This window comes from Phycodurus eques, chromosome 13 (genome assembly GCF_024500275.1).
Source record: "Phycodurus eques isolate BA_2022a chromosome 13, UOR_Pequ_1.1, whole genome shotgun sequence".
NCBI classification, from domain to species: Eukaryota; Metazoa; Chordata; class Actinopteri; order Syngnathiformes; family Syngnathidae; genus Phycodurus; species Phycodurus eques.
Genome location: NC_084537.1, coordinates 21,402,838 through 21,427,480, shown reverse-complemented (window position 1 = coordinate 21,427,480; position 24,643 = coordinate 21,402,838). Strand labels below are relative to the sequence as shown.

General features: G+C 43.4%; 5 protein-coding genes across 5 annotated transcripts; 2 read left to right on the top strand and 3 right to left on the bottom strand.

Annotated features, from left to right (window-relative positions):
- Nucleotides 1-3,144: 3,144 nt before the first annotated feature.
- On the top strand, nucleotides 3,145-5,209 carry LOC133411372 (transcription factor SOX-18-like). The gene has a single exon (XM_061693684.1). The coding sequence runs from the start codon at nucleotides 3,234-3,236 to the stop codon at nucleotides 4,026-4,028; it is 795 nt and encodes a 264-aa protein (XP_061549668.1). The 5' UTR covers nucleotides 3,145-3,233; the 3' UTR covers nucleotides 4,029-5,209.
- On the bottom strand, nucleotides 4,374-9,152 carry snap47 (synaptosome associated protein 47). The gene is made up of 4 exons (XM_061693681.1): nucleotides 8,474-9,152; nucleotides 6,851-7,347; nucleotides 5,853-5,977; nucleotides 4,374-5,483 (listed from the first exon to the last, which is right to left on the bottom strand). The coding sequence occupies exons 1-4, from the start codon at nucleotides 8,977-8,979 to the stop codon at nucleotides 5,337-5,339; spliced, it is 1,275 nt and encodes a 424-aa protein (XP_061549665.1). The 5' UTR covers nucleotides 8,980-9,152; the 3' UTR covers nucleotides 4,374-5,336.
- An 803-nt stretch (nucleotides 9,153-9,955) lies between these two features.
- On the top strand, nucleotides 9,956-14,498 carry jmjd4 (jumonji domain containing 4). Its single transcript, XM_061693680.1, has 6 exons — nucleotides 9,956-10,548; nucleotides 10,639-10,804; nucleotides 11,074-11,199; nucleotides 12,046-12,313; nucleotides 12,543-12,689; nucleotides 12,855-14,498. The coding sequence occupies exons 1-6, from the start codon at nucleotides 10,296-10,298 to the stop codon at nucleotides 13,188-13,190; spliced, it is 1,296 nt and encodes a 431-aa protein (XP_061549664.1). The 5' UTR covers nucleotides 9,956-10,295; the 3' UTR covers nucleotides 13,191-14,498.
- On the bottom strand, nucleotides 14,321-17,219 carry iba57 (iron-sulfur cluster assembly factor IBA57). The gene is made up of 3 exons (XM_061693683.1): nucleotides 16,753-17,219; nucleotides 15,644-15,993; nucleotides 14,321-14,915 (listed from the first exon to the last, which is right to left on the bottom strand). Exons 1-3 carry the CDS (start codon nucleotides 17,103-17,105, stop codon nucleotides 14,509-14,511), a joined length of 1,110 nt encoding a protein of 369 aa, XP_061549667.1. The 5' UTR covers nucleotides 17,106-17,219; the 3' UTR covers nucleotides 14,321-14,508.
- Nucleotides 17,220-19,440: 2,221 nt separating this feature from the next.
- On the bottom strand, nucleotides 19,441-23,240 carry gjc2 (gap junction protein gamma 2). Its single transcript, XM_061693682.1, has 2 exons — nucleotides 22,881-23,240; nucleotides 19,441-21,434 (listed from the first exon to the last, which is right to left on the bottom strand). The coding sequence occupies exon 2, from the start codon at nucleotides 21,403-21,405 to the stop codon at nucleotides 20,152-20,154; it is 1,254 nt and encodes a 417-aa protein (XP_061549666.1). The 5' UTR covers nucleotides 21,406-21,434; nucleotides 22,881-23,240; the 3' UTR covers nucleotides 19,441-20,151.
- Nucleotides 23,241-24,643: the final 1,403 nt, after the last annotated feature.

Genomic DNA, 24,643 nt, shown 5'->3' with positions numbered 1-24,643 from the left:
GCAAGTTTCATCTGGAGTTCACGGAACACCTTCCTAATTTGAAAAATAAAATATGGTTTATTTCAAATTCAAAACAGGTATATATTTTATTCTGTGTGGATTCTCAGTCATCCAAGTCATGCACAAAATGAACCACGCACACAAAATCATTGTGTTAAAAGAACAAAACCAACAAAACATGAATTTCACCAAAAATAAATCAAATAAAATTCAATGAAAATCTAGTGTAAGTGAACGGGAATTTTGCTGTTGCCATTCCCCCATTGAACCCCAGCGACTGCCTCACCGAACTCCCGGGGTTCGATCGAATCCAGGTGAAGAACCATTGTTCTACTACTCCAATTCCAATGAAGTTGAGACGTTGTGTTAAACATAAATAAAAACAGAATATAATGATTTGCAAATCATGTTCAGCCTATATTTAATTGAATACATTACAAAGACAAGATATTTAATGTGCAAACTGATCAACTTTATTGTTTTTAGCAAATAATCATTAACTTTGAATTTTATGGCTGCAACACGTTCCAAAAAAGCTGGGACAGGTGGCAAAAAAGACTGAGAAAGTTGAGGAATGCTCCTCAAACACCTGCTTGGAACATCCCACAGGTGAACAGGCTAATTGGGAACAGGTGGGTGCCATAAGTGGGTATAAAAAGAGCTTCTCTGAATTGCTCAGTCATTCACAAGCAAGGATGGGGCGAGGTTCACCTCTTTGTGAACAAGTGCGTGAGAAACTAGTCGAACAGTTTAAGGACAATGTTCCTCAACGTAGAATTGTGAGGAATTTAGGGATTTCATCATCTACGGTCCATAATATCATCAAAAGGTTCAGAGAATCTGGAGAAATCACTGCATGTAGGCGGCAAGGCCGAAAACCAATATTGAATGCCCGTGACCTTCGATCCCTCAGGCGGCACTGCATCAAAAACCGACATCAATGTGTAAAGGATATCACCACATGGGCTCAGGAACACTTCAGAAAACCAATGTCAGTAAATACAGTTTGGCGTTACATCCGTAAGTGCAACCTGAAACTCCACTATGCAAAGCAAAAGCCATTTATCAACAACACCCAGAAACGCCGCCGGCTTCTCTGGACCCGAGCTCATCTAAGATGGACCGATGCAGAGTGGAAAAGTGTTCGGTGGTCCGACGAGTCCGCATTTCAAATTGTTTTTGGAAATTGTGGACGGCGTCATCTGTGACGGCACCATTAAGGTACGTACAGGTTTGGGAGAAACATATGCCGCCATCCGATCAGAATCAGAATCAGAATCAGAATCAGAATCATCTTTATTTGCCAAGTATGTCCGAAAAAACACACAAGGAATTTGTCTCCGGTAGTTGGAGCTGCTCTAGCTCGACAACAGACAGTCAATTGACAGAACCCGTTTTTGAGACATAAAGACATTGAGAAAAACATCACTGAGCAATAAAGGGTTGCTAGTTATCTGGCAATGCACAAGCAACGTCTTTTTCATGGACGCCCCTGCTTATTTCAGCAAGACAATGCCAAACCACATTCCGCACGTGTTACAACAGCGTGGCTTCGTAGCAAAAGAGTGCGGGTACTAGACTGGCCTGCCTGCAGTCCAGACCTGTCTCCCATTGAAAATGTGTGGCGCATTATGAAGCGTAAAATACGACAACGGAGACCCCCGACTGTTGAACAGCTGAAGCTGTACGTCGAGCAAGAATGGGAAAGAATTCCACCTTCAAAGCTTCCACAATTAGTGTCCTCACTTCCCAAACGTTTATTGAATGTTGTTAAAAGAAAAGGTGACGTAACACAGTGGTAAACATGACCCTGTCCCAGCTTTTTTGGAATGTGTTGCAGCCGTAAAATTCCAAGTTAATGATTATTTGCTAAAAACAATCAAGTTGATCAGTTTGAACATTAAATATCTTGTCTTTGTTGTCTATTCAATTAAATATAGAAAACCCGTGATTTGCAAATTATTGTATTCAGTTTTTATTTATGTTTAACACAACGTTCCAACTTCATTGGAATTGAGGTTGTAAATTGTCCATTGGTATGAATGTGAGTGTGAACGATTGTTTGTCTACCATTTATACTTGTTTGATGAACGTTTCAAGTTTGCTATCTTTTCACAAATTAAGACAAAGCAACCCCTTTTTGGGGGGTTAATGGTGAAATTGTGTCTTTTAGTGTTCTTGGGTCTCCATAAATCTACAATTCGGAGCTGTAATCCTGATCAAATTCAAATGGGAACTCTTTGATTCTAAAGGTTGGGTGACCTAAAAAGCGCTTTGATGACTTTAAAGTTGAAAGGTTTTCAGGCTCACTTTTTTTTTCTTTTTTTTTTAACCAATTTACGCTTCCGAGTGGACCTCCGCTCGTCTCCCCGAGCAAACTCAGAAAGAAGATTTCCGAACACTCCACAATTTGAGGATAATGACTTTATTATTATTATAGTGGTAAAACTAGACAGGGTTGTCCTGCGTCTCTTTACCTCTTTGTAGCAGTGGCACAATTGCACAATTTATGGCATATCATAATTAATGCTGTTTCGGGTCTCTCTCTCCTTGGTAAATAATTAATCTTGACACAGCTAGCAGATGACTCGTGGGCCCAAAGTGGGTCGTGGACCCATTTTTGGGTGCGTCGCAGAGAGCTAGTAAAAAAGAAAATACATATATTCCTATACTGATCTTTCCGGTACAGTCCTGCTAAGTTCCTACATAAAATATAACAGGAAAGTGACGAAAAATGTTACTTCCTTGTTCTCTAGCCACCAGTTTACACTGGAAACAAATACAGTGCAGCTCAAGCTTTGGGCGGTGGATGTCATGGAAAGCAAAAAGGACTTAACAGTAGAGCACACCCATTTAAAACGTCATTTAAAAATATAATATGCCGTACATATGCTTTCAGAGGCTATCGTTAAACAAACAAAACAATCTTTCTTCTTAATTTCTCTGAAAGTGGGTCGTGACTTCGGAAAGGAAAGTACAGCACTTGCGGTCCATAAATCTACAATTAATGTAATGCTGATGAAATTCAAATAGGCAGTCTTTGAACCTGAAGGTTGGGTGACCAGGTCACGATGAGCTAACAAAGCACTTTAATGACTTTAAAGATGAAAGCTTTTCAGGCTCCTTTTTAGACTACCTCAAATTTCCACACACTCCAGTCCACAGGGTCAGGGTTCTTGATGAGAACTAGTTGGCGATTTTAGGCGCCCGGCCGGCAGCCAGTAGTGACCATCATGGAGCACCTTCAGCCGCTGCCCACCGATGAGGATGTCAACTGGGACAAGCTGCTGGAGAACATCCTAATGTCGGCTGACACCATCCTGTGGGGTACCACACCTGCCTGTCCTCTGCCCACTACCACTGTAGTGAGTGAGCCCAAAGAGGCGATAGATTCGCTGCCCCTGGGGTGGGGGCCCTCGGAAACGGACGACGAACTCGCCAACGTTCTAGACGACTTTTGGTTGCCCGACTACCTGGGCGGCTCCATCAACATCCAAGACCCGGAGGACAACGTCACGGTGACGAACCAGCCTCCTCCCGGGAGGCTTCACGTCGAGCCGGCGATGTGCGGGGCCCGGACGGCGTCCTCCTCTGACTCCGCTGAACCTCCAACAGACGCCTCGCAGTCCATCCAGCAGGAAGCGGATCAGCCGTATATCAAGAAGCCGCCCAACGCATTCATGCTGTTCCGCAAAGAGCAGAGTCCCAACGTCGTCGCCGAGTTCAACATCACCAACTCTGCGGTGGTCAATAAAATTTTGGGGAAGATGTGGAAGTCGCTGCCAAAGAAGTTGCAGGCAAAGTACTACCAGCAAGCCGAAGAGCACAGAATCCTCCACAACCTGCAACATCCGGATTGGTCCTGCACGGACAACTATGGCAAAAAGAGGAAGCGTGATCGCAGCAGCCACAGTGCTGAGGAACCGCTGTGTCAACACTACCACAAGAGCGTGGTGGCCGGGGCACACGCACACATAAACGGAAACGCGTGGCTGCTGACAGACATCACCACGGATTGGGTTCCGTAACATGAAGACACGGCGCAGGTCAAGACCGGACCTTGTGTCTGAGACACATTCACGAATGGTGCTGGAATGCAAGACGATAACCGTTACGGACAGTATTGCGTAATTCTGGTATGGTAGGGAGGGGGGGTCCAGGCACGGTTTTAGGGGTCACTGACCACTCACTAGAACCGCCATTGGACAGAAGTTTTGTTTTTCAAATTGATGTTGTCACAATTCCCGCATATAGTTTTTTTTTTTTTTTGTATGGTTTATCATGGGTGTGTACATTTTCTATCAATTTGTAACCATATACCCTGATGCTTGCCCATCACTTAATAACAGGACTGATTACAACCAGTGATGATGATGATGCTTTATTTGTGTTATTCATACTTCTAATAGTGGAGATTCGACACTCAATGCCGGTTCACATTGTTCGTGCAATTCATTTGTTTGGACATGACACAGATAAAAACAGTGATAACCGACAACAAATACGTACATTAATTACTATGCGCATGTCAGTCCCTTACATATTTGACAGCTTTCACGATTTTAAGGAAATAGTCTTACTCTATGTAGTGCAACACATGGCTGTAGGTCTTTACAAGCAGAAAGATGTGTTCTCAGTGGAGCATGCACTTTGTCTCCTAGCGCAAGCGTGCTTTGTGCATCAAGGATAATCAGCTTGAGCTTGTGCGCCCCAATCGAGTGTGTTTTACGAAATGAGCTAAAATGCTATCCTAGCTGTATTGTATAGAGCTGTGCACTTCCCGACACACCCTTTAGCGACCCTGATTCAAATGGGTACTTTAAAAATCATCGACCCTTGACGGAACAAGCCGATAGTCCCAACGATTTCGGAGGAATTGTGGATGCAATGACCAAACTAAAAATAAACAATGAATAAATATATTTTAAATAGTACAAGATTCTGAAGCAATATTTTTAAAGGAAGTTTTTAACTTTACAGTAAACTCATCTCTCAAGGGGCACTCATAAGAGTGTGGACCCAATACCATTATAATTTTCTGTATTTTGTATGTTTTGTTAATGACAATCTTAAAATGATCATTACTCAAATGTATAATAATTGCAATCGTTTTGTATCCATTGCATATTTAGACAAACCTGTAAAAATAGTTAGCAATAGTTACTGTAAAGGATCAAATAAAATACCAAACGCAAAGTCATCCAAAGTGCTAACAGTTTCTCGTCAATCTTTCATGTCTCTGACCAAACGCAAAGTCATCCAAAGTGCTAACAGTTTCTCGTCAATCTTTCATGTCTCTGGAAGTGCCCCAACGGACCGTGTGAGCGCCCGCCTGTTTACAGCAGCCTCTTCATGCGGCAGGTGTGCTTCCCGATGGTCATGGAGGCTTGATCGGCGGAGTTGGTCAGGACGTTGAGCGCCTCGTCCTGACGTTCCAGCTCCGTCTCGGCCTCCAGGGCCAGGCTCTTCAGCTGGACCAGCATCTGCACGCACACGCACGTTGGTTCAAGTCGTTGCACACACTGCGGTCAAGCTAGGTGCGGTACGTGCATAAAAAAGCCCTCAAATATATGAAGTAGTAGCTCCTCTATTTTGTGAGACTTCAGAATCAGAATCATCTTTATTTGCCAAGTACAAAAGAGGAAACGTCCAAAGAACAGGAAAATAAATCAGAAAATTACCAAAAATCGATTTATCAATAAATTGTCGATTAATCGATGCACCTCTACTCGGAATGCTAAGCGCCGCTTTTTCGTAGATAAAAATGCTCATGTTATGATTGTACGATTGATGCCATCACAGAGGTATCAACTACGTTGATTATTGCAGCAGAGGGTCTACGTGCTGGTCACCTGCTTGAGCTCCTGGGCTTCGGTCTGGCTCACGGCGGGCTGGAGGACTTGCACCTGCAGCTGGGACAGCTCCCCCGCCGGGACCTCCATGGGGACCTCCGTCTCCTGGCACCCGTGCAGCAAACCTGAGGTGGGGCGGGTGGAGAGTTCCATGAGTGCCTGAGAATCGGATGGCTCGGCTTCAGAGTGCTCCAGATGAGTGCTGTGGTTTATTGACGGAGCAACGCTGCCCCTGTGTGGTCAAATTGTAAAATCGACTGCAAGAGTGGGGGAAAATGTGCTTTTGATTTAGAAAAGAGATGGATGGTCAAAGTATGGAAGCATATTTCCATCAGTAAAATAATGACAAAATACTTCCAGAAAAGGGAAAATTCACATTATTTAACTACATTTTATCATGTACAGGTGCACAATACCTTTCGTAAAGCTCAGTTATTCCTGTAGAGTACAACACCGGATAACATAGCACAAGCTTTGTTAATGGTGGGTGCTTTAAGTTATAATAATGAGCTAGTACCTCATAATTATGACAATTTATTTCTCATTTAAACGAGCTTCCCTATAGAAGTCATTTGGAGATTTGGACGTGAGAAAAATGTGAAAATGCTTATTTTAATAGTTAAACATTCATAATTAAATGTTGCATTTGTGTCTTTCTATTGCATTATAATAAATCAATTAACGAACATTATTTAAGGGATGAATATATTTTTTTAAAAACTTTTTTTTTTTTTTTTTAAATGAAATGGCTAAATTAAGACATATATAACAGGACTCTTGATAGTGTAAAGGTGGTTTAAAAACGGAGTGCGCAATCCATTTAGACTCCTGGACCCCTGAGGTATGGCTCACTGGGGGACCGGGGACTCCAGTTTGATAACCACTATTATATGACGGTCACTATTTGACGAAATGCAGTGCTACATGTATCTGGTAGAGTTGCAATGTATTTTCACCTTGTGACTCTTGACTTTGTAATAATTTTTTTCATGACTGACCGTCGTGTACAATGGCCGCCTGCGCGTCACACGGCGACGAGGCGGGCGTGGCCCTGAAGGCGGCGTACTCCGCGGCGAACTCCACCTTCTTCTTGTACTGCAACTCCAGCACGGCCAGCGCCTCGGGCATCTTGGCCGACAGCAGCCGGCAGCGGACGTCGGGCCTGCCGATGAAGCGCCGCCCCACCGTGATCTCGTACGGGCTGTGCACGCGGATCTCGTCCACATCGCCGCGCTCGAAGCCGCGCAGCAGGCGGCAGGCGGCGTCGCGCACCTCCAGGGAGGACGGCAGCACCAGCAGGCAGCCGGGCTGCAGGTCGCCGTCGCCGTCTTTGGACACCACGGCCGGGATGCTAATGATCACTTTGCTCCGGGCGGACGCTCTGGATGCGGCGGCGGCAGCCCGAGCCGCGTCTTCCGCCTTGGCTTCCTGCTGAATCTTCCATGGGAGTTTACTAAAGGGCCACCAGGTAGGAGACTCCAGCTCTGACAAAAGTCTGCGCAGAAAAAAAAAGAGGAGAAATTGTACAGAACACAGAATGCAGTAAAATGTATACAGATAACAAATAACAGAAAAGTCATTTTTTTAGCCTTGCATTACGTTCAAACAACTTTGGCAGTATGTTTAAACACGTTGGGCCTGTCTTGTTTTTGCACTTATTGCGCCCCCTGATAGCCGCTAGCGGAATTTTTTTTTTTTTGCCGCATCGTTGCATAGGCCGCAGGGTTCAGAGCGCGGGAAAAAAGTAGCGGCTTATAGTCCGGAAAATACGGTACATGGAAATTGCGAAACAACCTCGTGTAATCCAAGATGTCTCTAAAACCACACACAAAAAAATATATTCTAGTCTAATTTGAGTTTGCACGTGATCACGTGCTATTGTTTGACACTGACTTGGAACAGTGCAAAAATGAGCAATATGCTGCTTCACCATGTCCAAAGACAAAGTCATTGGAAGATGACATGTTAAAATTCAGAATTTTACCAGAATTTGTTGAAATTATACACCAATAAAGTGGCAACATAAATGATAATTCTAGATTCAATTATTGCGAGAAATGGGAGAGATTGTACAGCAGGTGCATGGCATGCAGGAAACACAGTTCTGCCCACTGACACACGTGACTACAAACATACAATTTTTTACAGTTACTTGGAAGGAGCATGCAAAAAAATAAATTTAAAAAAAGCTGGGGTGATGAGCCACATGCTGCTTCACCAGGTCTTTGGTGTGCGATCATTTCAATATAGAGCGCAAACGCATGGAACACAGTATACAAAATCTTCCAACTAGCAGCTGAACGTACAGTTATCTACAGCTACTTGGAGCAGGATAGTAGAAAAATAACCTCTGGTGATGAGCCGCATGCTGCTTCACCAAGTCCAAGACAATTGAATATGATCATGAGTCTTACTAAGACTCAAATTCTTTGTAGCGTTTAGCGTTTAACTGTGAGACCTCGGCTAGCCTCACGAGGACTTTGGATTGACTCAGGGCAAGGGCTGTCCGAGGAAGAAGATGAGAAGACAAGAATCCATACGGGCAAGTAAGATGGCAAGCATTACAAGTTAGTTAAGGCGGTTGAATTGCTTTTACACCAGTAAAAGAAAAATTTCCTTACTTATCAGCCACTCCCAGGTCCGAGTCCATCTTCTCCAGGTCCTGCATCATGCTGTCAAACTGCTCTCCCTGGTGGCTGAGGACCCTCCCGGTGTCCTCCAGTCGTCTTTGGGCCCCGGCGACGAGGTTGATGAGCTCCCGGCCCTTGGAGCGCTCACTCCCGGGGGCCCCGCCCTTGGCCTCCGAGTCGGTGGGCGACAGCAGGCGCTCTCTCCAGAAGTGCTCCATCACGTTGTACACCACCACCCGGTTGGGCTTGAGGGAGCCGAACCAGTGCTTCACGTTGCCCTCCTCCAGCACCGTCAGGGTGCTGAAGATGAAGCTGGACGATTCCATTTTGATCTCCGTGATGCGGGAGAGACGGAAACTGGCGAGGGTCTCCTTGGTTTGGTTGGAGACGAAAAGCACCGCGGTTCTGCTCAAGGACAGCGTGCCGTTCTGCCACCTCTTGTCCGAGGTGAGGTAGTAGGAGCCGGGCCAGATGTGGATGGGAGCGTCGCGGCTCATTTTGGGAGCTGATAACCGACCTTTAGCTTTCGGTTATACCTGCTAAATGCGCACGACGCTGTTTGCGTTTTTTTTTTTTACTTAGCTAAACCGTGTTAAAACATTTACAACATTATTTTCGCGACGTAAACAAAAGATCTCGCCTCGTTCGGCTGCGTATGTTTATCACGGAAATGCCGTCACTTGTGTAGTGTAGCACTGTATAGTCTCCGACGTGAAAGTCAGTTGTCAGATTAATTTATTTGTATTTGAATTATTATTATTTATTTTATTTATTTTTTTCTGGGGGGGGGGGGGTAATATTCTTGTGGGTCAAACGGATTCAGCCAAATATTCCGTGTTGTTGGGGAGCTTCTATCGTTGAGCGCTTCACCATCGAGTCAATTGAACCATTTCAAAATTGTTCACTGTCCGACTTGAAACTGCGCTGACAGATTTAATATGCCTATACCCACTGTTTGACCCTTTTACAGATATCTATAGTTTTACCATTGAGTCAATATTTTATATATTCTCAACACTGTTTTCATCATATTAATTCCAGGGGGAAAAAATTTAATTTGCAACGACAAAAACCAAAAGCGCCGGTTTGAGAGAACGGGTTGGCCTACCACGACAATATTTTAGATAACATTTAAATATTTGACGATCTTCCCATCAAGTCTCTTCTCCAAAAAATATAATAAATGATAACATTCTTGTCAGTCCTTCCCGTTTAGCCAAATAGTTTGTATTGCTTAACAGGCATCACTGATGTGACGTCACTGATGCAAAGTGATGCAAAATTTACTGTCCGATTTTCCCACTGCGACAACACAACATATAAAATACTTGATCGTAGGGTCAGTTACACCTTATAAAATATGTCCACGTCAAATTTATAATATTCCTGACAGGACGTGATTATTTAGGAAAATATTTTGTGTGGTTTGGCGGCGCATATTAGGGGGAAGTGACGTTACCGTTATGGGTGTTGCACTGTTTACTGCCCGACTTGAAAGTCCACTAACAGAATGGGCTGCGCTACCGCGACAATCCCTTGTGACAAACATTTCGGCTATTAAAGACAAGGGGGTTTATTACCTATTATTAATTAATATTTTAGAATATATATTATAAGCACTGTGACAGTATCGGCAAGAGCGTAGTAAATGAAGTGTAGCAGAATGCTTATTTTTGTTGGGGAGCAACAAAATGACATCCATGGAATGATGTCACCTCTACCGAACGATTTTCGGAACGTTTCACTATCACCTTTAGAGCAAACGATTTTTATTTTATATTTGTAAATTTCCCGATCCCATGTTTGCGTCATCATGGACAGGGATGCCTACCGCAACTGTAGCAGTCTGGTCAAAATCCCACGGCAGTCCTACGACCAGTTCTGCTCGTCGCATTTCGTCGACTACATCGACAATGATCTGTGCTACTCCAAATTTTTCAAAAGGTACCTGCTTCCCAATCACCCGTGCGTCTTTTCCAAGCGGTTTACCGATGAGTGGAAGTGTAGGAAACAGTGGGTGACCGAGGAGGGCAAGCCTCACTTCCAGAAGCTGCTGCAAGAATTTGGTAAATGTTTTTTTTTTTCTTTCTTCTTCTTAATCGGTGCACCCCACCTGCAAACACTGAATTAATTACATTTGTAATCCCCCCCTTTAGGGGAAACTCCTGTACCTGTGGCCAACTGCAACGCAAAGGAATACAATGCAAATCCCAAACAAGTGATGCCTTTCAAGGAATTCATCCAGTACTGGAAAGAGCACATCCAGAATGGACACTCGTCCCCGAAAGGATGTCTCTATCTTAAAGACTGGCACATGGCCAGGTACAATACAATGCAAATGCAATTCAAGCATGTAGCGACACACTCGACATCCATCCGTCCATCGATTTTTCTAGCTGGAGTCAATCCCAGCTGATTTCGGATGAGAGGGGCCAGTCAATCACAGGCACATACAAACAACCATTTACACACAATTGTGAGTCTTCTAATATTTGTATATTTCAGGCTGAAGTAGTTTTATAAGTGTGTGGGCGGGGGAACAGCAACACCCCATTGCTTGTACTACTAATATCATCTTTGGATCGCCGCAGGGACTTTCCAGAGCATCACGTTTACACCACGCCCATCTTCTTTACCTCCGACTGGCTGAATGAATACTGGGACGCGCTCGAAGTGGACGACTACCGCTTTGTCTACATGGGTCCTAAAGGATCGTGGTAAGGATTTTGGCTGTACATGAGTGACTGTCGGTGGAATTTACAGTGCAAAAAAAGAAAAAAGAAAAAAGTGAAGCTCTTCCATCCTCCGTTACAGAAATACAAATAAAAGGTCAAATTTGTGTTAGAAAGCACACTTTTAAAATAACATTTCTTTTCAAATGATGATTTAAGTTAGTTAAAAAGGATTTTCAAATTGTGTTAATACAATAGTCTAAAATAATATAGTCTATATATAGTCTAAAATAAATAATGAATTTAATGAATTTCTTGTGTATTAATATTTCTAAATTATCCATCCATCCATCCATCCATCCATTTTCTGAGCCGCTTCTCCTCACTCGGGTCGCGGGCGTGCTGGAGCCTATCCCAGCTGTCATCGGGCAGGAGGCGGGGTACACCCTGAACTGGTTGCCGGCCAATCGCAGGGCACATACAAACAAACATTCGCACTCACAGTCACACCTACGGGCAATTTAGAGTCTCCAATTTATGCATGTTTTTGGGATGTGGGAGGAAACCGAAGTGCCCGGAGAAAACCCACGCAGGCACGGGGAGAACATGCAAACTCCACACAGTCGGGGCCTGGGATTGAACCCGGGTCCTCAGAACTGTGAGGCTGACGCTCTAACCAGTCGGCCACCGTGCCGCCATTTCTTAATTATATTAATGAAATCGAAAATCATTTAAAAGCAGTTTTTGGGACAAATATATTCTGTTAGTTATATTCTTTTTTGGGCGGGGGGTTTATAGTTCTATAATATAATTTTTTTGCTTCTTAGAAAACTGGATTAGCTGAACTTTTTTTCTTATTTATTTTTTATTTTGGCTGTACCTTGCCCACAGGACGCCGTTCCACGCCGACGTTTTCCGCTCGTACAGTTGGTCGGCCAACATCTGCGGCAGGAAGAAGTGGCTGCTGTATCCTCCCGGCCAGGAGGAGTTCCTGAGAGACACGCACGGCAACCTCCCCTTTGACGTCACGTCGGCCGACCTGCGCGACGGCAGCCTTTTCCCGCGCTTCCCGCAGGCCGGCCAGCCCCTCGAGATCATCCAGGAGGCCGGGGAGATAATTTTTGTGCCCAGCGGTTGGCACCATCAGGTTTATAATCTGGTACGTTCAAATCAAGTGGCTTTAACAGAAGTATTTTGTCAAATGAACTTACATAAAGTCGATTGACCGGCGTGTCCTCTCACTCATCAACTGTGAAATAAACCAACACATTATAAACAGGCTGTTCTAAATTTTGCTGGATTGTGAGGTAACAGAGGTCATTTGAATCGAGGTAATACAGGGTCCTAATGTATATAAAAAAATAATAAATCACAAGCTTTTCTTGTAGGAGGACACCATCTCCATCAATCACAACTGGTTGAACGGCTGCAACGTGGACATCATGTGGCAGTTTCTGCAGAACGAGTTGTCCTCTGTTCAGAAAGAGATCGACGAGTGGAGAAACACCATGGATTCGTGGCATCAGCACTGCCAGGTAAAAAAAAAACCAACAAAAAAAGCGGTGGTCCGCTTCCAAGTTGTTCCGATTACAAAACGCAGAAAGTCCAAAGAAAAAGCAAAACACTAGTGAAGGAAACGCTCAATGATCCGAAGGCAAACAAAATTTGCTCATTGTGATGCTTTGAACTTCCATTCCCAGGTCATCATGAAGGCCTGCTCCGGCATCGACTACGGGGAGTTCGCGTCGTTCCTCAAAATCGTGGCGGACAACCGGATGACGTTCCTGAACGCTCGCCCCCCGGGAGACGCCGCCGACTACCCGCGCCACCCGTCGGAGGCGCTCGTCACCCTCGGGCCGTACCACGCCGCCTTCGATTTGCAACGGGTGGCCCACATCTTGGAGCTCTTGCTGTGCAACGAGGACTTTAAGCGGCTCGACCGCTCGGCGTCCGCCGTGCAGCCCGAAACGTTGTTGCAGCAAATTCGGGAAACCATACAGTCCACTAGAGGGCAGCATCTTCTTTATCAGGACTGAGAGAGCGATTGTAATGGGGTTGCGAAGAGCCAGACATTTTATGGTTGAAATCTGTGAACTTTAGCTGTGCAAATACTTTAACTTGGACAAATGGCATGAGAGGTAATGAGAGTTTCATTTTTTTTTTTTTTTAAATATATCTTTGACATGTTTGGGTTAATATACCCCAAGGATCAAGTATTACAGCACACATAATTTTTAGAGCCTCACTGAAGTTAACCAGTTTTGAGGGGGCGGTCCTGTGTGACACAAATGAGCCACTGCTCACCTTCTCTCCTGGAGCAGCGATAGCATGGCTTTTGCTCCTATGGCAACTCGGAGCGGGTGCTAGATAGTGACTACTTGTGCTCCAAGTCTAAAAAATAGCGAGCGCACATAAAATGGTAAAAGCATGGATTGTGTTTTCACTCATGGAGGCAGCACTTCATTTTAGTTTATCAGAATCTAATGCTAAGCTGTGCATCCAACAGCCCTCCAGCTCTGCTTACCTATTGGCTTTTACACTATTGGCTTTTACATGATAGTCCAACCATAGCTTGAAAATAGATCTTCGCCTAGTCTGGGTGCTAAGTCACGGCCTGAGTTTGCAGGTGGTATTAACTAATTTAGCTAAGATGACATCACAGTGGGGCCAAATTCTGAACGGCTCGCTCATAGACACATTTTCAGAAATGGGCTGCTAGCAAATGATTTATATTGTAGTTTACTTGTAATTTCACACTTGATGGGAGGGCAGGCACTCCAGAAACCAAACTGTTAAAATCGTTAGGTAAATTTTTTTTTTTTTTTACACTTCATCGCCCCTTTAATCTTAATGCCAATTTTACTTCGGTTTATTTATTAATATAGCACCAGTCATTTTCTCAGAGGAAAAAAAAAAAGAAGCAAAACACAATATTCAAATGTAATCAACATATTTGAATGCCTGTATGGGGCCTCCAATTTTTCCCCAAAGAAAAACTGCATTGCTTGTTATAGTTTTTTAAAATTTTGCCAACTGCCTGTTTAATTGTCCCAAGCTTGCATAAATTCTTAATTCCCAGAATGATAATTTCTGCATCCTATTGAGCAGCCTGGAAATAGCTTGAATGCAAATGAAAGAATATGACTAAAGACACTTTTTTTTTTAAACGTTTATTTATTTCAAACAGCGTTGTTTGTCACGTTGTTAAAACTGAAGACCTTTCTCGACATGATTTGTTTGTGGCAGTGACGTGCATGTGTCAATCTCATCGTTTGCCCTTTAAAAAAATAAACACGTTCAAGTTGTGACAGTGAAACATCACTTGCGGCCTCCGTTTGAAACGTGTCATGTAAGTCACATGAACGCTCCCGAGTCGCTCTGCCCCTCTTCGGGCCACCAGTCGGGCACGGAGGCCTCGAGCGTCATTTGGGTGTCGTCGGCGGATTTGACCGTCAGCGCCTCCTTGGCGTGAGCCAGACGGATCAGGCTCAGGCCCAGATTTCCAAGCCCCGCGCGGTGCTTCCCGGCCGGCTTGCCCGACCGCGTGTGTAGCGCGGCGCCCTCCTCCAGGCCTTGGACGGGCGCCGACGAACGCACTGGCATGAGGCGCTTGCGAACCACGCCGGTGTGATGAGTCCTGGCTGTCAGCTCCTGGCCGATGTAGCAGCCCTTGCTGAAACTGATGCCTTGCATGTAGACTAGGTTGGACTCGAGCGGCAGCGCCACTCCTGGAGGAAGGTCTTTCACTCCCTCTGGAAGTCCTGGACAACAGACAACACAAAGAAAAACAGGTTTTAAAATCCACATTTCCCACTGGCAAAACGGCACACACATTATCAATGTGAACAATTTATATTGCAAAACTGAATAAACCGACTCCATGGACTCAGAGGTACCATTTTTAATAACTTTTTTGTCATAAAACAGACTGGGAAACTTTTTTTTTTTTTTTTAAATTCTGAAATAAAATTTTAACATTCTGAAAACAGGTTGTAAATTAAAATGTCTCCCAAACTTTTCTAATACACAACATTTTATTCATTTATTTTTATTTAAAACAAATATTTAAACATAAAAACAATGCTGGGAGATGTTTTTTATTTTAAAAATATATAATTAAAATAATGTAATTTAGAAATGTACAAGTTAAAAAAAGTATATACATTGTTACTGTTAATATATTGTTTCTTAATACATTAAACTTTTTTTTTTTTTTTTTTTTTTTAAATGATTTTACTACTGGGTTGCAAACAGCAGAGGGCAGTAGTACTTTGCAGCCTCGACAGGTTGCAGTAGTCATCAAACCAGGAAGTTTACGGGAAGCAGGCATGAGCATTAAAATAAAATCAAGAGGTTTTATTAATAACGCTTTATTGTATAAACCTACAACACACACAATACTTGGCAGCCACTGGTAGATGGCATAATTCCTACCTAGAGGGGCTGCGGTAAAAATTAAAACGGGAAGACCACGATGTTTGGCGCTTACCTATGGAATAGCGATGCCTGTGGTACTCCTCCGTGTCACCTTTCTGACACGACGCGATGACTTCCAAGGGGTCCGCCTGACTGCCCAGCACCAACCTCCAGCCCATGTCATGCGTCCGCGGGTCCGTTTCCCACGCCGTGGCCTTCTCCGGCGAGGAGAGCTCGGGCTTGCTGAAACGCTGGCCGTGGTTTCGATGCAGGGGGAGCACGGCCCACACCGAGAGATCAGGACACGGGTTGATGTCGATCTTCTTGCGGATCTTGAAGAATTTCAGGTGTCTCAGGAGCGAGTCCTTCACGGTGTCGTCACACTCCAAGAAGACGCCGCTTCCTGTTGCCGCTTCCTTATGACTGAAGGCGAATACAGCAAGCGGGAAATCAGAATTCTCAATTTACAGTCCTCCATTTTCTATACAGGTTATCCTGTTCTGGGTTGCTGCAACCGGCAAACTGAAACTCAACAGGAAGTGCAGGAAAAGTAAGACATCTCCAACTTCCTGCTTAGGATTTCCAACCCCAAAACGTTCCAGTTAAAAGTAAACAAAATGTGTTTGTTTGCAATTGCCTATAGATGCCACAAGATGGTGGCAAATTACTTTTTGTGAGGATAAGCGGTTCAGAAAATGGATGGATGTATTAGAAAAGGCTATAGTCTGACTACATGAAGCTCCTCATCGCACTTCAACATAGTTCCTGGCTTTGGGCTGAGCACAAAAACAGCGAAAAAAATTGAGTTTTTAGCAAATAACGGAGAATATGTTACTAAAACAATCCAAGAATTTGCAAAAGATGAACCACAACTATGTTGGGGCTCACTGTAATACAAATAAATGACTAATATGTGTGGATGCAACCAGCAAACAGGAACTCTACAGGAGACCAACTTGGGTCTTAGGACTTTCGACTAAACAAAACATCACGGCTGACTAGTTTAATAAACTGCTGTTTAGCATTCAATGCACAATACAGTAGATGTAATTAGTTACTAGAGAGTATACTGACAACATGTCTCGCCTTGTTCATGTTATTCTTTACACAAAATAAACAAATGACACATTTCCGAGTTTTCGCCAACGCACCAAAAAGTCCGCGTCTGACATGACCACTCACCTGTACATTATGACGTCATAAAGCGTTCTGCCCTGGACGTTGAGGAAGTGCGCGTACACGGCCCCGCGGCCGCCGGGCTCCTCCAGCTCGCGCACGTCGTTGGTGACCAGCCCCTGAAGGAAGGAGCCAGTTTCGGCTCCTTGGACCCGGACCATCGCCCTGTGAACCAGGCGGTAGCACGCTAGCTTACCCGGCGTGGCTGGCTGCTCCTCAAGTGCCGCCTGGCTGTACCTCATCACCCGCACTCCCGTTCGAGTCGAAACGCTGACGCTAACGCCGGCGCTTTTGCCAGCGAAGACACCGAGGGGACCACCGGGGGTGAGCACACGCCTCACGATACAAGACAGCTTCATAATTAACACCTCCGAGATAGTTCAGTGTGTGGGAAAATAGGCGAAAGTGCACTTAAATAAGAAAAGTTGGCAGCTGCGTAATACAAGACACTGTGGATGTAGCCATTTTGTATACCCACAATGCTTTGCGCGATAATAACAGTGGAGCGGGGGAGCTCGGATGCGTCAACAAGTGCTCAATCCACACTTATTTTAATGAATACATTTACTTATTATATATATAAAAATATATTATTATCTATGAGATCTAACCACAGTGTCTTAAAAATGTACTCCGTCTGCTACCATTACTCACGTACAGTACAATACTGTATTTTGTTTTGATTTAGGTGATTATTGATGTAGATACAAGTATAATGAGTTGAATTAAAGAAAACAACATTACATTTAAGATATTTTAATTAAATTGAATGGCATAAAACAACAACAGCAGCAGTCTGAACAAAAATTGCTTGAGTAATGTGCAGTCAAAGAATAATTCCATTTTTGGGACACCCTGTATTTACACTTTGTGTGTAAATATTATTCCAGTAATAGCTGAATAACTGCTTAGTCAAGGAGACACACCTTTACAGATGGAGTGTGTGTGATTTATTTAAATTGTTCTCTCGAGATGTACTTTCTATATTACAATAAAAAAAAAACGAAAACTGAACAAATGCAACTGCACAGTATATAGCAAATAAACGTATATCAAATTTGTGTTGTATTGTTATTATTCATAAATGATTATCCATTTTACTTTAAGAGTCTAAAAATATGTATTTTATTATACGTATAAGTGATTATATTTATGTGACACCTAATACAATCATATATAAATCGTAAATAAACAATTGAATGACAAAAAAACAAAATATTATAATACGTTCCACATCGCAACAACAAAATAACGTGTATTATGTATATTATATTATAATAAATACAGTGTATGTAAATATTTAATTAAATATATAACAAATTCATTATAATATTATATACATACATTAATTGGAGACTCTAAATTGCCCGTAGGCATGACTGTGAGTGTGAATGGTTGTTTGTTTCTATGTGCCCTGCGATTGGCTGGCAACCAATTAAGGGTGTACCCCGCCTCCTGCCCGATGACAGCTGGGATAGGCTCCAGCATGCCCGCGACCCTAGTGAGGAGAAGCGGCTCAGAAAATGGATGGATGGATTATATACATAATTATTGTTAACTGAAAATGCTGAGAGGATAAAACCTTGACACTAATGTATTATAATTGTATGTAAAAAAAAAAAAAAGTTTTCTTCCTCTTAATGTATAATGGCACTCATCATAAAAAATATGAATCGAGAGAATGCTGAGAGTCAAGCATTCACCTAATGTTTGCGTGGTACCACCGTTGCCATTTCTCATATACATACCGTGCGGCTCATTGAAGAAGTATTTGTCCTCATCCCAGTTGCAAAGAATTGTACTTCTTTCTCAATAGGAACAAAGCCGTCATGGTGCAACAAGCAACCACGCAACAATGTAATGGCATCATCGAAAGATCATTGCCATTGCCATGCTGAAGGGTCATTCATATGTCAATTGCGACGATGATTATTATTTTTGTCAAGAAGTGTAATTAGGCGTTTTGGTGCTGCCTTAACTTCACTTGCCTTAACAAGTGAAAATACAATCAAATGCTTTTGCTGTCTTTATGGGCATTCGCCTATATTGCTCTAGCCTCAACAACAGCAACAACACAACAGAAAAAGGGCTTTTCACGGTAAAATAATTTATTTGCAGATATACAATTAGGAAACGCACCCTGAGCGATGCTGAGACGCCACATGGCTCGAGTGTGATTTATTAACATGGCCTTGGCCATTCACTCTATGAACTCTATCTAACTAACTAACTCTATCTAACCCTATCGTTTATAATTGATGCGACAAGATGAGATTAACCGCCTAATCTTTGTCTTTAACCTTAAAAAATGTGCTGATCTGAAATTCAAGCCAATGCAATGCTGACATCTACAGGGATCTGTCATTACATTGGTTTACAAACCTGAATTTCACAGACAGGCTGGGCGAGACTCTTTTCCATACCTACCCATCGAAAAACGGACTTGACGAATACATTAATCGGTGGCAGTAAGCTTTTGGATTCCAGTTGACGAATACTGTATAAACATGCAGGGCAATGAAAGAGTTAAGAAAGCTGGGAACTGTTTAAAATGTTCTCTTGTCATGCCATGTTATTCGCTCTTGGCTAATAAATGACTATTAGTGTGAAAGAGAGAAGCACAGAATTTACCAATAACTTTATTTTATTTTCCAGAATAAAATACAAGAACAGTCTTGAAAAGTTTGAGGCACTTTGATGAATGATAAAAGTGAAGGCAGGATGAAACCTTAAAAGCACTCATCTTCGAAACTCAACATGCCTACACATAAGTAGCTGTATTGGAATCGCTAATGGTGTGTTTTCTATTGTAGCCTATGTAAAGCATGCATCGTCTTTCAATAACAGAAAATCAGTATGATGTAAAATAACCATTTGACTTGCTTATAAAATGTGATATTGAGTTGGGGGGGATAGTAAACATGCAATGACTGAAAACGTGTGGCTCTGTTAGCAAGAGAGCATTCAGGAACGTGATGATTCTTTATCAAAACATGTCACATTTAATCTGCTTCCAGCAACACTCATCCATATTGAAACAAAAGCCTTCCACATGAAACACCCCTATTTCTGAGAACAATCAGCAGTCGTGCCTCCCAAGAAATCAGCCAATAAATCCAGTTTGGCAGCAGTCAATAAATATCTCGGAACACTCTTGGTTTCTGTCTTGATGAATTAGTCGAGTTAGAGACGTAACTAACTAGGCGTATGTTATTCGGGGAAAGCACAAAATGACACTGGACAGTAACAAAGACAATTCTCAACAGTTTCTTGGTGTATTTTATTTTAACTCTGAAGTCCACTATATTCTGTAATCCTTTAAATGGTCTGATTGTTGTTCAAAGTAGCGCAAATCTTCAAGTGCAGAGTCTTTAAGATATTACTGTTAAATAACACAAAATATGTCTAGATCCAGACTGAAGTTTTTCCGTTTTTTACAATGGTGGCAGCCTTCTCCGTGGCCGACTTGGGCCTGGCACCGTGCTTCTCCTGGACCGTGTTGACTCGGTTTTGTTCCGCCGTGGTAGTCCCGGACACAGGACTGCTGGTTCTAGAGGTCTGCTGGTGGTTTTTCGTTTGGTACGTCTGAAAGGCCATGTCCAGCTGCTCCTGGGCCACCCGCAAGTGGCGGTGGAGACTGGCCAGGTCGGAGGGGATGTTCTCGTCCGGGCTGGTGCACTGCTGCTCCTGGGCCACGTTGGCCATGTTCTGGTCGTGGGTGGTGATGAGGCTGTTCGGCATCCTGCCGGGCTTGTCCGTCTTCATCACCAGGTTGTATCTGGGAGGGGAGGCCGGGATGTTACGGGAGAACGGGTAGCCGAAGCTCCGCCGACCCCGGTTCCTCTTGAGGCGCAGGGTGTCTCGAAAAGTGCCGATTCCCAGGTGAAGCATCTCGCACACGTTCAAGATGAGGCAAAGGCAGCTTACCACATACATGATGAGAAGGAAGATTGTTTTCTCGGTGGGCCTGGAGATGAAACAGTCCACTCGGTGTGGACAGGGGAGCCTGTTGCACACAAAGGAAGGACTAACTTGAAAGCCATACAGGAGGTACTGTCCCGCAAGGAAAGCGATCTCAAAGATGGCTCGCGACAAGAGCTGAAGAACATAGATCCGCATCAGCCCCTCTTGCAGGATTCTTCTGCGACCGTCATGCTTTGGCTGCTCTTTGCAAGTGCCGCTTACCACCTCTGGTTTGCTCTCCGGACCCTCCAGCGCATCTTCGTAGATCATCGGCTCCGCGTCGTCATCCTCCCCCTCCAAGACGTCCTCCAGATGGTGGCTTCCCCTCCATCTCGAGTGAGTCGGTGGCTTTTTGGGGCTCCTGTGGTTCCTCCGCCACTCCTGCTCCGACGAGCGGGCGATCTTGTGAATTGCGTAGCCCATGTACATGATTGAGGGCGTGGAGATCATGATGATCTGGAAGACCCAGAACCGTACGTGCGACAGCGGCGCAAAGGCATCGTAGCACACGTTGTCACAACCCGGCTGCTTGGTGTTGCAGGTGAACTTGGTCTGCTCGTCCGAGTAGATGGACTCCCCTCCGACGGCCGTGAGCACGATGCGGAAGATGATGAGCACAGTGAGCCACACTTTGCCCACAAAGGTGGAGTGGTTGTGGATCTCTTCCAGGAGACGGGTGAGAAAGCTCCAACTCATGTTGCTCTCGCTAGCTTTTCAACTAGAGTCTGTGGAGAGAGAAAACACAGTTGAATCACTCAATGTATGCAGGGATAGTTGCAACTTTATCAACAGTCCTGTAATACTGTATGAATTCCGCCTGTCCGTTTTAAAAATCAAACATGGACCTTAAGCACAAATGTTTGCCCACCTCTAGCGCCACCATTTTGGTACCATACCACTACGCTTGGTGCCATAAGAGAAGGGTGCCAAAAAGTCGGCATTTTCCGTGCTGGCGTGCGCAACCTTTCGACAAAGGACACAACTATTCACTCTTCGTTCTTTTCATAGTCTCTATGATTCGATGGCGAGCCCCTGAGTTCACGGCGCCCCGCCTACCCGGCGTGGGATGTGCCATCTCCCCCGCCATCTGAGGGAACAGGAGAGGCTCTGCCATGACCCACCCCCCCCCCCCCCCCCCCCCACCCCCAACCTCCTCCCCAAGTCCCCGAAGACCCCTCCCTTATGCTCCAGCACTTCCGACGCTGGGGAAGGCTTTGGCCTCGTAGAGACAGATGGCACCAATGGTGGGTAAGTGTGCCTCAGGATGGCATGGCATGAGGGGCTGCCTTGCGATGAATACTTCCATCCACAATACACCTTTAAAATGAGTACGATGTACTGTAGGTCAGCTGATATCGTTCTAAACAGGTGCAAGGAGAGGTTCGATTTATTTAAATAGACTATTACATCATCAATCTAAAATGAACTCGTGAGGGAAATGATTACATGATTTGTGACAATTATTACAGACAATAAAGTCATATTTAGTGAAAAATATTTTTAAAAATATCAAAAATGTCCTTAACATTTCTTTCAAGGTCAAAGTGACTGGTCGTAGACATCTGTAACATTGTTTGTAAATGATAAAGCATTGTACATAAATAATTATTTAATAAAACATCATTGAAAATATGTAGTTATTATAATTAAAAAAATATGATTAAATACAAATTAGATTTGTATATTTATAAAATAGTTACAAATATTTCAATTGTGTAATTCCATTTTTTCTTTTTTCTTCTTTTTTTTTTGGTAATATAACAGACTGGTTTCGCAGATTTGGTAGATCTGTACTGAGATCCTACACGATAGAAATGTCATAAATCAAAAAAATTAAAAAAGGTGTTGTGAATATTTTGCCCCGCCCGTGTTTGAAATAAGGTAACCAAAATATTAGGTACACCGCTCATTGCTATGCATTGCAGTTCTTGTATTGTTTCTGACTAGATGTCTAAATTCTTTTGATTAAATGTAATAGATATTATGATCAGGTATTTAGTGTCAATATATCAGGGTTAGGGTTAGTTAGGGTTAAATATACATGTTACATTATTTCAGTAATTTTTGTGGTTTGCATTTACAGCAGATTTTTTCAAAGACCTCTGCTATGCCCACTTAAGTGTTATGTTGTTAATTGTAAAATCGATAATGGAAGAAAAAAACAAACCCACCTGGAGAAGTGGCACATGCATTTCCCGTCCTAAAGGTCCCCCTTTTGATCTCCTGCCCAATCTGAGGCGAAGAACACCACCTCCATCCTAAAGTCCCAGACTCCTCTGTTCTCTGGATACTCTTCAAAACCCCAAAACAACGCACGAGGCTTTCTTTTTGGATCAGTTTTCCCTCCTCACATTCTGGCTCGTGTCTGGATTCTTTTACACCAGCTTTCTGACTCTGTAGAAAGTCTTAAAGAACAAGGGGCGAAAAGAAATCCTCCTCTGGCAAGAGTCCCTCATCTAAGAGTCGAGATGTGTAAATATGCTAGTGCGGAGTGAAATGAACACCGACGTGAGGGAGCGTGTTCATCGGTGCTCATGTGCAACATTTGTAACGCGGATGATGAGCGGTCCTCACTGTTTTTCTTACTCTGTCTTTATGTATAGCTCTCGCTCTCTGTCTCTCTCTCTCTCTCTCTCTGTCTCTCTCTCTCTCTCTCTCTCTCTCTCTCTCTCTCTCTCTCTCTCTCTCTCTCCTTAAGCTACACACACTGACCACAACACACCTGTGCAAGCTGACGAGATCCAATAAAAAAAGTTCAAAACATCTGCTTCTAAAAAAGTTAATGCTGCCCAATCTTGATGGACATTTAAGTCAGGCATTTACAAACCGTGTTTATTACTGTGGTTGAAGAATGAAGTGGTAATTATCAACAATAATTGTATTAATTTACAGCACTGAAGTGGTATTTTTTGGGGGGGGGGGGAATTGGTATTACAAGAATTAAGTGGTGCTTCTTACAATTCTTATTGTCTTCTTCGAACGAATGTAAATGCTAGACAAGGATAGCCCAAGTAAACTTAAAATGCAGTTTTTAAATGGTGATTTTATCTATCAAGGGGGGAAAACTATTGAAAGCGACATGGCACTGTGTGAAAATATTGTTGCCCCCCTTGCTGAATCATGAATTAACCGTAGGTAATTAAATTTTTTGGAAAGCTGAGTTCATGTTCACTGACCACTGATTAGCTCCAGAACAATTCATTCAAGAAATTACTTAAATAGAACCTGTCTGATAAAATGAAGTCAGCCAAAAGATCTCAAAAAGCTGCAACAAAATGCCACAATCCAAAGAAATTCGAGAACATATGATAAATAAACTCATTGATCAATCTATCAGTCTGGAAAGGGTTGCAAAGCCATTTTTTAAAGCTTCAGGACTCCAGCGAACCACGGTGAGAGCCATTATCCACAAATGGAGAAAACATGGAACAGAACCTAACAAGGAGCGGCCGGCCTAAAAAAAAGTTACCCCAAGAGCACAGTGACGACTCATCCAGGAGGTCACAAAGGAACCCAGGACAACATCTAAAGAACTGCAGGCCTCCCTTGCCTCAGTTATGATCTGCTCTTTACCAGAAAATCCTGAAGGAGAATGTTCACCCATCCGTTTGTGACCTCAAGCTGAATCACACTTGGGTTCTGCAGCAGGACAATGATCTAAAACACACCAACCAGTCAACTTCTAAATGTTTTTTTAAAAAAAAAATAAAATAAAAATAAAAAGGTTTTCTAGTGGCCTAGTCAAAGTCCAGATGTGAATCTGGTTGAAATGTTGCAGCATGACCTTCAAAAGGCAGTTTATTCAATCCATGCATTTTATCATTAGGGCTCAGGCATAAAGCATGCCTGAAAGAGCACAGGAAGTCTGCTATTTTGGTTTTGAAGCGGCCATTTTAGGGTTATTTTGGCCATTTCAAATGCAAACTCCAAGAGA